The sequence below is a fragment of the Dermacentor variabilis genome, chromosome 7 (genome assembly GCF_050947875.1).
Source record: "Dermacentor variabilis isolate Ectoservices chromosome 7, ASM5094787v1, whole genome shotgun sequence".
NCBI classification, from domain to species: domain Eukaryota; kingdom Metazoa; phylum Arthropoda; class Arachnida; order Ixodida; family Ixodidae; genus Dermacentor; species Dermacentor variabilis.
The window spans coordinates 97,635,281-97,650,086 of record NC_134574.1 but is presented as its reverse complement, the minus strand read 5'-3'; the positions used below and the strand labels follow the sequence as shown (position 1 = coordinate 97,650,086).

The window sequence follows — 14,806 nt, the reverse complement described above, 5'->3', positions numbered from 1 at the left end:
TCGCTGTCGGGTCGATCTTCGTAATGGTGGCGGGCTATCCGTCTGGGCCACTTTCGGACTATGTCGCGACGGGATTGGAGTGCTATCTGCAGGGTTTACGGCTACCCTCTGTGTCGAGAAAGAGTCTGAGACAGTTCGACGTCACACCTGGTCCAAGTGTCGCCGCTGAATTCCTTTCCCGGAATCAACAGTGACCATTCTGGACCCCAGTTGATCTCGCACTACTCCTGGTGTCCACCTGCGACGACTTGTTCGGAAATCGCGCATCCAGACTGGGTCACCTACCTGAACTGGAGACCCTCCAACTCGTGGTTGGATTTCTGGTGACCTTTCATCGGGAGCGATACAGTCCAGTTTTGTCCTTATTTGGTACCCCAATAAGAGTTCCGCCGGCGACTTCCCATCCTTGACGGGCGTTCGGCGATATCGACATAAAACCCGCGCTATGCGTATTCTGAGGTCTATTCCGGGGTTCTTCTTTACTCCTTCCTTGAGCGTACGCACAGCTCGTTCGGCTAACCCATTCGGCTGTGGATGATAAGGGGCTGTTGTGAGTTGTTGCACATTGTTCCGTGCCAGAAACGCACGAAAAACTTTGCCCACAAATTGTGGTCCGTTATCAGAAACAAACGTTTTTGGAAGGCCGAACCGTGCAAATATTGATCTTAGCGCGTTGGCCGTGGTTTGCGAAGTGGCAGTTTTCATTGGAATGGCTTCCATCAATTTCGTTTCCGAGTCGACGACGACTAAGACCATTTGTCCGTCCAACGGGCCTGCGAAATCTGCGTGCTGCCGGCTCCACCTTTCCCCGGTGGCTGGCCAGGCCAAAGGTATCTGTGCTGGTGGCATTGCTGAAGCCTGCGCACATGTGGAACATGAGTTCACCAGTCGCTCTATGTCGGAATCCAGTCCCGGATACCAAAGCAACGTTCTCGCTGTGGTTTTCATGGCTGTCATGCCGGGGTGTGTCTCGTGCAAAAGACGCAACACACGCCTTGCCGCTGCCAGGGGTAGAACAATGCGATGTCCCCAGTACACCAAATTATGGCTGACTGTAAGCTCTGTTCTTCTGTTGAAGTACGGCCGGAGATGCTCATGGCCCTGCGGAAGATATGACGGCCATCCCTGGGAAATCCATTTTTTAACCTGCAGAAGGCTGGTGTCTCGATTAGTCAGATGTTCAACCTCGCGGGCACAAAGCGCTGTTTCCTCAAGAGAGTGGGCATACAAAACGTACTCGTCGGCAGCAAAGTCCCGCGGCTCCTCCATTACTGGCAAGGGCAACCGACTGAGGGCATCAGCATTGGAATGGTCACTGCCCTTCCGGTACTACAATGTGTAGTTGTAGTTGCCAAGAAACAAGGCCCAACGCTGTATTCTTGCGGCCGCCATCGGCGGTATGGCTTTACCTGGATTGAATAAACCAGTAAGAGGCTTATGGTCTGTTACTAAGACGAACTGATGTCCGTACAGGTAGTCTTTAAACCGGGCGACGCCGAATACCAGTGCCAAAGCTTCTTTTTCTAACTGCGAGTAATTGCGCTCGCTCTTGGTAAGTGTCCTGGACCGGAATCCGATGGGGTAGTCAACACCATTCACGCGGTGCGACAAAATGGCCCCAATGCCTACTGGTGATGCATCGCACTCCAGCCGCAGTGGCTTATCCGGGTCGAAGTGAGCCAGAAACTTGGAAGCCACAATTGCCTGCTTAACTTGCTGAAATGCTTTCTCCTGTTCCTGGCTCCATTGCCACTTGACTCCTTTGGATAAGAGAGCATGTAGCGGAGCTAGCATGGTGGCCAGATTGGGCAGGAACTTGCCATAGTAATTTATGAGACCGAGAAAAGCTTTCAGCTCACTCACCGAGGTGGGCTTTGGGGCTTGAACAACGGCTTTGATATTGTCGTCCTTCGGTCGCAGACCCTTCGCGTCGATACGATGACCGAGAAATGTGACTTCGTCTTGCCGAAACTTGCACTTTCCCTTGTTCAGTCGGAGACCATACTCCCGCAGCCGCTGCAGCACGGCTTTGAGCCTAGATGAATCATGTTTTTTCTCGGCGATGATAACGTCATCCAGGTACACCTGCACTCCAGGAATATCCCCCAGCAGTCCGTCCATTCGCCTTTGGAATATGGCTGGAGCAGAACTTACGCCAAACGGTAATCTGTTAAAAGAAAAAAGACCCTTCTGGGTGTTGAGGACTGTTATCTTCTTTGCTTCCTCATCCAATGGCAACTGGTTGTAGGCTTGACGCAAATCCAAGGTCGTGAATACTTCGCCACCGTTTAACCTAGCAAAAATGTCGTCCACTCGAGGCAACGGGTATTGTTCTACCACAGTGGCCGCATTCACAGTCATACGGAAGTTGACTGTGACCTTGCGTTGACCTCCGGAGCATAGTGATCTTCCAGATACCCGACGACTTCCTCATAGCTCAGTTCATTCACCTTTTTTGGTTGACACCGGCCCTGCACCACACGCACTGCGCTGTCCGTGAGCGAAGCGATGAGCAGCGCTCGCTTCTTCGTTGGGTCCACGATGCTATGAGCCTCAAAGTACGCCTCCAAGCGAACGCGATACGTAGGCCACGTACCTTCTGCATCGGCGAATTCCGGTGGCCGTCCAGCACTCATGCTGACGCGGGTCTTCTCACCTAGCGACGCTAAGCCTCGTCGCCACTGATATGTCGCACTAGGTTTAAAAACACTGACATCAATCAGACATAACGCCGCAAGCACCGCAGCTTTATTGCAGCCTGCGTCCGTGTGTTCCGCTGCTCACGTGTCATGATGACCATGGCAGTGGCGATGAAGGCACGATGAAGATGACGATGAAGTTGGCGATACATCACTGGCACGATGAAGATGACGATGAAGTTGGCGATACATCACTGGTAGCAGGAGCACCAGCACCATACTAGTGGACTCCCCTGTTCACCAGGCCAGTAGGAGAATCCGAGGATTGCCTCCGGAGCTTGACCATCTCTCCGTAGCCACATCGACGCCCCCACGGACCAATATGGAAGGAACATCGACCTCTCTATCGACCGTTATGCAAGGTACGGCCCCAACGGCAACTCAGTACCTGCTGCAGAATCTCCGAGTGCCGAAAGTGTTCCACGGAGATATATTCGAGGATGTAGAGGAATGGTTAGTCCAGTTTGAGCGCGTTGCCGAGATAAATGAATGGACCGACGCGGCAAAGTTGAGGAACGTCTACTTCAGCTTGGAGGACGGTGCCCGCACTTGGTACGAGAACCGAGAAGGGCTCATCAAATCGTGGCTCGAGTTCCGTCGTGCCTTGCTAGACACCTCCACCAATGCTGATCGCCGTGAACGAGCCGAACGGGCGCTCCAATCCCGCATTCATCTGCCGAACGAGAGCGGGACGTCATACGTCGAGGATATGACGCGCCTCTTCCGTCGGGTGGACCCAACCATGTCCGAGGAAAAGAAGTTGCGCCATCTAATGCGAGGAGTTAAGGAACAGCTATTTGCTGGCCTTGTTCGAAGCCCGCCAAAGACCGTGGCTGAATTCTTAACCGAAGCCACCATGATGGAAAAGATGTTACACCAGCGCTCAGCCTTCTATGAAAGGCAATTGAACCCAACCTCACCTTCGGACCAGCGCTCAGCTCCGTATGACAGGCACGCGAACGCTGATTCACTGACGGACGCGATTGCCTTTGGAAACGTGGATGTTCTCCGAGAACTTATCCGCTCTGTGGTGCGTGATGAGCTTCAACGGCTCACCTGTCCGCCTCAGCCCACGCTAGGTTCCATATCTGCCCTCGTGAGGAACGAAGTGCAGCAAGCGATCCAAGGTCCCGTTCCAAGCAACAATGCGCCGCCTGTGACAGCACAGTTGCAGTGGCCGTCGTATGCGGAAGTTTTGAGGCGAGTCCCTGTCCCCGCTCCGACCCATTTCGACCCCGCCACGTCTTACGCCGCGTCATACGTCCCCCCGCTCCCATCTGTGCAACCGATCCAATGCATGGAGGATCGTCGCCCTCTGCAAAGGAAATCTGACGTTTGGCGTACCCCGGACAGAAGGCCTCTGTGCTATCATTGTGGAGAAGCCGGTCACGTATACCGCGAGTGCCCATACCGCCGCCTTGGACTGCAAGGTTTTGCCGTGCATACGCCTAGGCCCAGATATGGCGAAAGGCCTAGGGCGATTGAAGAATACTTGACCCAGCAGAGTATGCCACTGTCCCCGCGGCGGCAGTCGCGCTCGCCGTCCCCCAGGCGATTGTCCCCCGCACCTAGAAGCCCTCCAATGGCAGCGCAGGGACGATCGCCAAGCCCTCGCCGGGAAAACTAAGAACAGCGACCTTCGGGGGCGACGCCGCTGATAATCGCTCTTCCGAAGATCTCCCATCGACGCGAGCACGGTCCATTCAGCACTCTCGCTTGACATACCTGTTGTGCTCGATGGCCGCCACGTTAGTGCTTTATTTGACACGGGGGCCGACTACTCAATCTTGTGCGGAAAACTAGCGACGGAACTTAGAAAAGTTATCACGCCTTGGTCTGGAACGCAAATTCGTACTGCTGGCGGGAATATCGTAACACCGTTGGGCATGTGCACGGTCAGAGTACAAATTCGTGGGTCCACGTTTCCAGCCAGCTGCCTTATACTCCGCGATTGTTCTCGGGACATCATCTTGGGCGTCGACTTTCTGCGAGAGTATGGTGCCATTATAGACCTCCGGGAGCGCACAGTGACTTTTTCGACAGAAAGAGCAGCGAATAACCGCGACAATTACCGACGTAACGCGCTTCGAGTTTACGCCGACAGTGTAACTGTACCACCACGCGCAAGTGTCCTGGTAATGGTCGTATGCGACGATCTGCGTGACGGCGAAGCTGTTGCAGAGGGCAATTCCTCTCTTATGCTGACTCATGGTGTATGTGCAGCACGCACTCTCATTATGCTTCGAGGTGGACTTTCGGCGCTCCTCGTGACGAATTTCAGCCAGGAACATCGGCACCTATTTCGTCGTACTACTATCGCTTTCGCTGAGCCCATAGCAGACGTTGCTGAATGTTTTGCGTCTGCGACGAAGGAGAACCCAGCTCAGACACTCAGCAATATCGACATCAATTCAGACCTTTTGGAGGAAAAGCAGAAAGCGCTGCGCGAGTTGCTCCTTCAGTTCAAGGAGTGCTTTGCATCTTCCTCTAAGGTACGCCAGACGCCCATCACGAGACACCGCATAATCACGTATGACGACGCTCGTCCCATACGACAACTGCCTTATCGTATATCGGCAAAAGAGCGCAAAGTGATTAATGCACAAGTGAAAGAAATGCTTGACGATGACGTCATACAACCATCCCAAAGCCCTTGGTCATCGCCGGTGGTCCTCGTCAAAAAGAAAGACGGAACGCTTAGGTTCTGCGTTGACTATAGAAAGTTGAATAACGTCACAAAAAAAGACGTTTATCCGCTTCCCCGGATCGATGATTCGTTAGATCGACTCCGGCGAACCAGGTATTTTTCATCCATAGATCTGAAGAGCGGATATTGGCAAAATGAAGTTGACGAACGAGATCGCGAAAAAACTGCTTTTGTTACCCCGGATGGACTGTACGAATTTAAAGTACTTCCATTCGGCCTGTGTTCTGCACCGGCCACATTCCAGAGAATGATGGACACTGTTCTGACGGGTCTGAAGTGGCACATTTGTTTAGTATACTTAGATGACGTCGTCGTGTTTGCGGCGACCTTCGAAGAACATCTGAAGCGTTTAGAGGCGGTACTTGAGGCGCTCCGCTCCGCTAATCTTACGCTAAAGCCAGAAAAGTGTCACTTCGGTTACGAAGAGTTGAAGTTTCTCGGTCATGTCGTGAACGCCCACGGCGTCCAGCCTGACCCAGACAAAACATCTGTTGTTGCTGCTTTTCCGACTCCTCGTGACAAGAAAGCAGTACGTCGCTTTCTCGGTCTGTGTGCGTACTATCGTCGCTTCATCGCTAATTTCTCCCGGATCGCCGAACCACTCATACGCCTCACGCGAGAAGACACACCCTTCATTTGGACGGATGAGCAGGACGCAGCTTTCACAGAGTTATGGCAGCGCCTGCAGGAATCACCCGTCCTCGCTCACTTTGACGAGGACGCTGACACCGAGGTGCATACCGACGCAAGCAACATCGGTCTTGGCGCTGTACTCGTTCAACACCAGGAAGGCGTCGAGCGAGTGATCGCTTACGCCAGTCGCACCCTTTCACGCGCCGAGATCAACTACTCCGCCTCCGAGAAAGAGTGTCTAGCGGTTGTGTGGGCCATCATGAAATTTCGGCCTTATCTCTACGGTCGCCCTTTCAAGGTGGTGACAGACCACCATTCCTTGTGTTGCTAGCCAACTTACGAGACCCGTCCGGGCGACTTGCTCGATGGAGTCTCCGTCTGCAGGAGTTCGATGTTACCATCGTCTACAAATCGGGCCGCAAACACGAAGATGCGGACACGTTGTCGCGTGCTCCCGTCAAAACTTGCGATAAGGACATGGACGAAGAAGGCGCATTCCTTGGGGCCCTCACCGCATCTGACCTGATCAGACGGCAGCGCGAAGATGCCGAAATACGCCCTCTCATCGATCATCTCGAAGGCAAGAATGCTACAATCCCACGGCACATTTCTCGCTGTCTCTCGACCTTCTGCCTCCGACAGGACGTCCTCTACCAGAAAAACTCGAGTGCCAGCGACAAAGAGTATCTATTGGTCGTACCTGCCACCCTCCGTGATGACATTCTCCTAGCCTGCCATGATGAGCCCACGTCTGGACACTTGGGATTTTCACGTACGCTTGCAAAAGTAAGCCAGACGTACTACTGGCCCAGACTTTCTACCACGGTGAAGCGTTACGTGCAAAGCTGCCGTGAGTGTCAACGCAGGAAATCGCCGTCTTTGAAACCCGGGGGGTTACTCCAACCCATCGCACCACCTAGCGCGCCGTTTGATCAAATCGGCATGGATCTTCTGGGACCCTTTCCCTTGTCAGCCAGCGGAAACAAGTGGAATATAGTCGCCACAGACTATCTAACACGCTACGCCGAGACGAAAGCTGTACAACGTGTCACGGCCTACGAAGTTGCCCAGTTCTTTATCGATCAGATAGTCCTCAGACATGGTGCCCCATCATACGTGATCACCGACAGAGGAACTGCCTTTACAGCCCAACTGATAGAGGAGATATTCGAGTTGAGCTGCACGCAGCATCGCAAGGCCACTGCCTATCATCCGCAGACCAACAGACTGACGGAACGGCTAAACAAAACCATTGCTGACATGCTGTCTATGTATGTAGACGTGCTGCATAAAACATGGGATCAAGTCCTGTGAAGTGAACTATGAGGTCATTCCCGACGGTGCCGCATCGCCTCGGCGTCGGCAGCACCACTCGGAGATAGTGCATGTTGTTCGCCTCAAACCGTATTTCGCGCGTTAAGGCGGCGCCACCCCGATGTCATACGACTTCCATACTTCCAGTTTCTTTTCGTAAGCATCGTAGTTTAGTAAGCATCAGGGTCAATGCTGTTGTTTTGGCGGGGGAATAATGCCGCTAGGTGTCACGCGCCAGCGCTAAGAAAGAACTGACTGGAACGCGCGCTCGGCAAGAGGTGGGGGCAGAAGAAGAAGTAGTAGTCGAGGCTGCGGACGCCGGCTTGAGTTTTTGTGTACGCCATCTTGTACGACTGTCTGTCTCGCCGACACCTGGTACATCTTTAATTGTCTTTTCGTGACAATATTACATTGGGGGGTGTTACGTGCCAAAAACTAGTAGTAGTATAAGACTTTTATTCAGCCAAAAATTACAGGCCGAGCATATCGACCGCCTGGGTGGCCAGTCGACGCTGTTCTTCTTCACCTTCAGCGCCAAGCCAGTCCAGCCAGGTGGTGATGGAAAGTGAAGGGGGAGGATAGGAACTTGATTGCTGAGCAGCCGGACAGTAGAATAGGCAATGGGATAGGTCTGCATAAGTAGAGGGGCAGTTGGGACAGGAGGGGTCGGAGCGATAGCGATAGAGAAAGAGGCGGGAAGGGGTTACCAGTGCATTCATTTGGATGTGCCGCAGAAGGCGAGCCTCCGGCACAGTGAGTGATGGATGAGGGGGAGGGTAGAGGCGCTTGTCGAGACGGAGTTGGAGGTAAACTTCCTTGATAGTGCGGCGCAGGGAGAGTCCCCCAGAATCCTGCGAGGGCCCCGACCAGGGGATCAACGGTGCCCGGTTAAAAACGTCACGGGCGAGCTGATGGGCCAGCTCATTGCCGTCAATCCCCGAATGCCCAGGGACCCAGCGGAGGAAAACGGTGGAAGGTTGCAATGCGGAGACCGCTCGTTCGACCTCTTGTTGGAGTGAATGGGGTAGGGTGCGGTTTTGTATGTGGCGAATGGCGGCTTGGGAATCGGTGTATATCGTGTACTCTGGGAGCGAGGGCAGGGAGGGAAATGATTGTAGGGCATGTACAATGGCAAGGACCTCGAGAGATAGTGCATCCGGAGGGTGTAGGTACGGCCCACTCGTGTGAGTTTCAGGTGCTGGGAGGTGGGGATGGTAGATAGCGTAGCCGCAGGAACCTCGAGGGGCTATGAAAGAGGCATCCGTGTAGGCTACTCCCTGGGTAGTAAAGAGGGGGGAATGATGCTGCGCGGCCGCGTGACGACGGCCGGCATGCAGGACAGGGGACATATTGGACGGCAGGGGGAGAATGCGAAGATTGGGCGCCGGGGTGGATTTTGGAGAGGTAAAGGAGGAAACGGGAATGGGAGAGATACCCGCCTGGGCCAGTAACCACTGACCCTGACTGGTAAGAGAAAGCCGGGCAAGCTGGGAGTCACGGTGGAGAGAGAGAAGAGAACGAAGAGGATGGAAGAGGCCTGTGGCAAAGAGCTTAGCAGTGGAGGTGGTGATAGGGAGGTTGAGAGCTGCCTTGTAGAGGCCCACAAGGGCGGTCTCGAGGGTGTTAAGCTGAGTGGGGGTGAAGGAAACGTAAGGCACAAAGTACAGGAACTTGTTGAGGGCGAGCGCATGGGCAACTCGGCGCGCATGAGCCTCGTGGAGGCCCGAGCGCCGAGTGACCACGCGCCGCAGGAGGTGAGTTACCGAGTGACAAGTCCTGACAGCATGGTGTAGGGCTTGCACATTCTTGGCTGCATGCAACGGGAAGCCAAGAACTTTGCATTGGGGGACAATAGGAATGGGAGAGCCGGAAAGATGGAGGGAGATTAGGGCGTTGTGGGAGCGCTGGTATGAGGAGTAGTTAAGAAGGAGAAGCTCGGATTTCTCCGGAGAAGGTGACAAGCCAGCAGTGGAGAGAAAGGAGTTGAGATCGAGGCCACGTTGCAGGGTGTCCTGTACGTGACCGGGAGAACCAGACGAACACCAGAGGGTGATGTCGTCGGCATAAAAGATGTGCTGGAGGTCAGGAATCTGGGCTAGTTGGGAGGCGAGAGGGGTCATAGCAAGATTAAAAAGGATAGGAGAGAGAACAGCACCTTGAGGAGTGCCACGGGTGAGCGGGTGTGGATCGGACAGATGGGTGTCCACTCGGAAACGAGCCACTCGGTTAGAGAGAAAGGAGCGGAGATAAGAGTACATCCGGTGTCCGCAGTCCAGGGAGGAGAGTTGAGACAGGATATGGTCGTGGCACACACCGTCGAAGGCCTTGCGGACATCAACAGTCACAAGAGCGTGGATCTGGCTGGGATTGGGTGAGAGAAAGGTGTGCTGGAGGATCAGGAACATGTCCTGTGCACAGACGCGCCGTCGAAAGCCGATAAGAGAATGGGGGAAGAACTCTTTCGCTTCAATAAAATCAGAGAGGCGAGTCAAAGCCATTCGCTCATGGGTCTTGCCAACACACGACGTCAAGGAGATAGGGCGAAGGTTAGAAAGGGAGGGAGGTTTGCCCGACTTCGGAATCATAGAAATAAGGGAGGATGTCCAAGCGCTCGGCAAGCAGCCGGTGTCCCAGGCATTGTTGAAAGTCTGAAGGAGGAATTCCTTGGAGTGGTCGGGGAGGTTGCGGAGTGTAGTGTATGTGATGGTATCCTCACCGGGAGCCGAGCGAGAAGCATTAGCAGCTAGGGCAGCTTCGAGCTCCCGGAGAGTGAAAGGCCGGTCGAGGTCTGGGTTAGGATCACCAGAGTAGGTTGGGTAGGAAGGTGTGAGAGGGGGTGGGAGATACAAAGAAGTGAGCTTGTCAAAGACATCGGAGGGAGTCCCCTGAGTGAGGGCTTTTGCTAGAGTAGGAGCAGGGGCAGGCTTCGTACCTAAGAAAGATTTAAAAAGGGACCACGTGGATCGCGAGTGTAATGCAGAATCGAGGCCGTCACAAAGCGCACTCCAACGAGAATGCTCGAGGGACGTGCCATGGGCAACTATCTCGGCCCGCAGAGCAGCAATCCGGGAGGAAAGTTGGGTATTTTGGGGTTGGGAGCGCAAGGAACGTTGGAGACGTTTCAGCCGACGCCATAAACGGAGAAAGTGAGGATCCGGGTCTGGGATAGGGGGACGTGAGCGAACGCGACGGCTACTGGTCGAAAGCGCTGCGGAGATGCGCGACGTCCAGTCGTCGTAAGATTCAAAGGAGGCGGAAAGGAGATTAGTGCGTAATGCGTGCCAGTCAGTGTGAGTGGTTGAGTGCGATCGAGGGATGTGGGAAAGAGAAGCGCTAATATGAATGAGGAAATGGTCGCTGAGGAGCGTTTCAGCTGTGACCTGCCAGTGAAAGGAAAGGGAGCCCCGAGAGAAAGAGAGGTCGGGTGTCGTGGAGCGCTGTGAGACAGTGCCCGCTCGAGTAGGGGAGCCAGGGGTATTAAGAAGGGTGAGGTGGCGCTCCTGGGCAAGACAGTGGAGCAGACGGCCGGGCTTGAGGGTCTGGGAGTAGCCCCAGAGCGTGTGAGGGGCGTTAAAATCGCCACCAAGGAAGAGATAGGTGGTGGCGGGAACAGAATGAAGGAACTTGCCCAAGGCAGTGAACAGAGAGGATGTGGCAGGGGGATTATAGAAAGACATAAAGGCGAGTGAGATGCGCGATGAAGGTTGGTAATAAACCACACCAACTAAATATTTTTGGAGGCTGGAGGGGATATCAAGTGGCTCGACGAGGACGTCGCTGCGTACATAAATGGACGCAAGCGGCGCGCCCGTCGTGGCATGGTAGGCGCGGTAACCTGGGACGGTGCGGGCCGTCCGCGTCTCCTGGAGAAGGAGAAAATGGGGCAGGGAAGGGCGGGTGAGGAGATACTGGTGGAGGGGGGTCTTATTGTGGCGAAGGTTTCGACAGTTCCACTGTACAATCTCGAGGTCCTCTCCACGCGCCATGTTTACGATAGATTAGAGGTAGAAGAGTTTGCGGGGACACGTTCCTTCTTTTTGGCCGGGGGCAGTGACTCCTGGAGGGAGCCCAGCATAGAAGCGAATGATTCCAATTGCTTGGATTGGGTTTGGAGGGTGGTGAGGATCTGGACAATCGAAGTTTCGAGCTGAAGCAAGCGAGTGTGGTGTGCGGTGGTGGTGGTTTCCACCAGGTCAGCCAATGGGGCGACCTGGGCGTTAGGGGACGGGGTAATGAACGTGGCAAGGTGCTCATTTAGCTTGCTAAGCTGGGATGTAAGAGAGGAGGTGGTTGTCTTTAGGGTTTGTGTCAATGCGTGGATTTGCTGTTGTAAATCTTGGGATATGTGCTGTTGTTCGCTCTGGTGACGCTCAAGCATTGTGAGCCGGAGATCGAAGGAGCGGTTCTCGTCAATCAGGGATGGCGAGGGTATAGTAGAGGAAGAAAGGGATGCTTGCACCGAGGGCCCTTTCACTGAGCGGCGTAGGAGCCTGGAGGTGATGGAGTCTGAGTTGAAGGAGATGCATGAATAGCGAAAGAGGCGGAAGAAGGGGTGGGCTGCGTGGCCCTGCGCAAAGCTGTGCGACGGAGAAACGCGGCTTTGGCACACTCGCGTTGTTTAGCGAGGAGGAAGGGGCAGGTGGGGTCGAGAGAGGGATGTGTGTTTACTTGGCAATGAATGCACCATGGTTGGGCACACGCGTGAGCGGTAGGATCTGCGGGTAGGGGAGCAGCACAGCGGCAGCACTTGGCCGCAACGTTGTGCTGAGGGCATTGGTGAGCACGGTGTCCCAGAGCAAGACAACGGGTGCATGTGGGGGGCTTAGGCTTATGAGGGCGGCATCGGAAAGCGACGCGTTTAAAATATACGAAGTGGGGTATGACGGTGCCAGCGAAGGTTATGAGCACTGATTCTGTGCTGCCCATCATACGAGCAGCGAGAATATCAGTCGTGTATGATTCAAGGTCATGCATGAGCTGAGCAGGAGTAAAGTGACCACCGACGTTATGGATGACGCCGAGGCAGGAAATGGGAGGATTGGGGGCATATGTTTTGACGGTGATTGGCTTACCGTGGAGCTGAAGATGCGTGAGAGAAAGTAGGAGTTGGGCGGTGAGAGGGGAGTGTGTTTTCAGAAATACAAGGCTCTGAGCTGGCTTGGCCTGAAGGGTAATCTCTGCGCTGGTTTTGGAGGAGAGATGTGCGGCTGAGATGATGGCGGCAAGCAAGTCGTAAAGAGGCAGCTTGGGAGTGAGGGTACCGGGCGGAAGTTGGATCCCAACTGAGATGAGCTCGGTGCGAGGGCGGGCGGCGGAGGCAGGTTTACGGCTGGTACTGACGGTGCTCCAGCCACTTTCTAATGATGGCGTATTATGGTCGTTGTCTGGGGACGACGTGAAATCCATCTCCGCCAACGAGTCGTCAGCCGGGTACACGGTCGTCAAGGAGGTAGGCGCGACAGAAACACATCTCGAAACATTGGGAATGACATCGGCGGGCATAGAGCTTGTAGTGTCCAACACGGCAGATGTGGTGGAACCGGTGGGAGCGGCTGCAACAAGCGCGTTCAGCTGCGATTCTGATGTCTGATTGCGGCTCTTTACAACAGGCGCCAATGTGGCCGGAATAGACGCGGCGGCATCCGCGGCGGCCACGGTGAACGCTGCTGGCTGCGACACGTTTAGTGGTCCGAGACTCTTGGCGCCGCTGACAGCATGGAGCTTGGTCGTAGGAGACATTGAGGCGACGAACGCCGACTGCGACGCGGCGGTCGAGTCAGAGCTCTCAGCGTTGCTCACAGCGTTGAACGTGGCCGGAATATGCACGGTGGCGTGCGCGGAGTGCAGGAACGCAGCCGGTTGAGGCAGGGCTGCCGGCGTAGAATTAGTCACGTCACTGGTAACATTCAGCGTTGACAGAGTAGGCACAGTGGCACCGGCGGCGGTAGAAGAGGAGGCCAGCGGGGCATTGGTGGCTGTCGGCTGCCGGGTCTTCGTGAGACGCTGCATTTCAGACGTGCAGGCGCGGCGAGTTAGGGTTAGCGCGGCGCCGCGCCGCTTCGTAGATTTGGAGGGGCCTGGAGGGCCAGCCTGGCGTCGGACCGGGAGTCGTATGGTGCCCACTTGTGGCGGAAGTCTTCGTGAAAAGATGAAGAGTAGACCCAGGGGCGGGCAAGGCCCTGGACCGGGCCAAGGGCAGGTGAAAACGGAGCACGATATGCAGCCAGATAACCGGAGTGGCGCCCTCTCTCTATATCGCCAAAAACTACATTATGATTATGAGGCACGCCGTAGTGGGGCATTCCGGAAATTTGTACCTCCTTGAGTCCTTTAACGTGCACCTAAATATGAGTACACGGATGTTGTCGCATTTCGCACCCATCTAAATGCGGCCACCGTGCTCGGGATTTGAACCCGCAACTTCGTGTGTAGCAGCCTAACACCATAGTCGCTTTTATAGTAAGACAAAAGGTTTTACAATGTTGAGATGTTGCGGTTGAAAGTCATGTTTTGAACGAGGCGAGAAATTAGCGTGTGCACTTACTCATAGATTCTACATGCTCCAAGTCAAGAATATATATATATATATATATATATATATATATATATATATATATATATATATATATATATATATATATACACATATACAGACAAAAAGAAAGCGGATTAACCGAGGGGCCTGAGTGTTATTAGCCATATCATAAGAAGCCCACAAACACTGACACCAAGGACAACACAGGGAAAATTCCTTGTGCTTAATAAATGAAATAAAGGAACGATAAATTATAGGAAAAAAACAGTGGACGACAAAAAGAACTTGTCGCAGGTGGAGAACATCCTGTGAGCTGTGGCGTTGGCTAATACTCCCAGCGTTCTACTGGGAAACACAAATACCGAAGAAAGTGGATGGGGAAGCGGTGCCGCGGTAGGTAAATTGGTAAAACATCGCACGCGAAACGCGAAGGTTGTGGGATCGTTCCCCACGTGCGGCAAGTTGTTTTTTCATCAACTTTTATTTATTTATTTTTTTATTTATATACTTATTTATTTATTTTACAATACCGCAGGGCAACGTGGCCCAAGCCGGAGTGAAATTTCAATGAAATGGCAAAAGAGAACAGCACAGTAATAATTTCCAACAATATTCGAACGACAAAATATTACATCGGTTTCACTTGAACAACATCTAACGCACACACAAAAGTAAGAATAGCACATAAATAATTTCCAACAGCACTTGCACGACAAGTAATACAAGTTTCGCTGGGTCGATATTTAATGAAACAAATGCAGTTCAAGGGCTTCGTCAAAGCTATCAGCCTCACAAACGAATTAAGGAAGACTGTTCCAATCTAAAAGTGCGCGTGGGAAAAAATTATGTTTCAATGCCTCTCTTTTCACGAAAATTAGTTGTAGGTAGCGTTTGGGAGTGTTGCGTGTTGATGTTCTT

General features: G+C 53.6%; 1 protein-coding gene across 1 annotated transcript; it reads right to left on the bottom strand.

Moving 5' to 3' along the window:
- Positions 1-7,798: 7,798 nt before the first annotated feature.
- On the bottom strand, positions 7,799-9,938 carry LOC142586977 (uncharacterized). The gene has a single exon (XM_075697848.1). It carries the CDS (start codon positions 9,936-9,938, stop codon positions 7,824-7,826), a length of 2,115 nt encoding a protein of 704 aa, XP_075553963.1. The 3' UTR covers positions 7,799-7,823.
- Between the last annotated feature and the right edge of the window lie 4,868 nt (positions 9,939-14,806).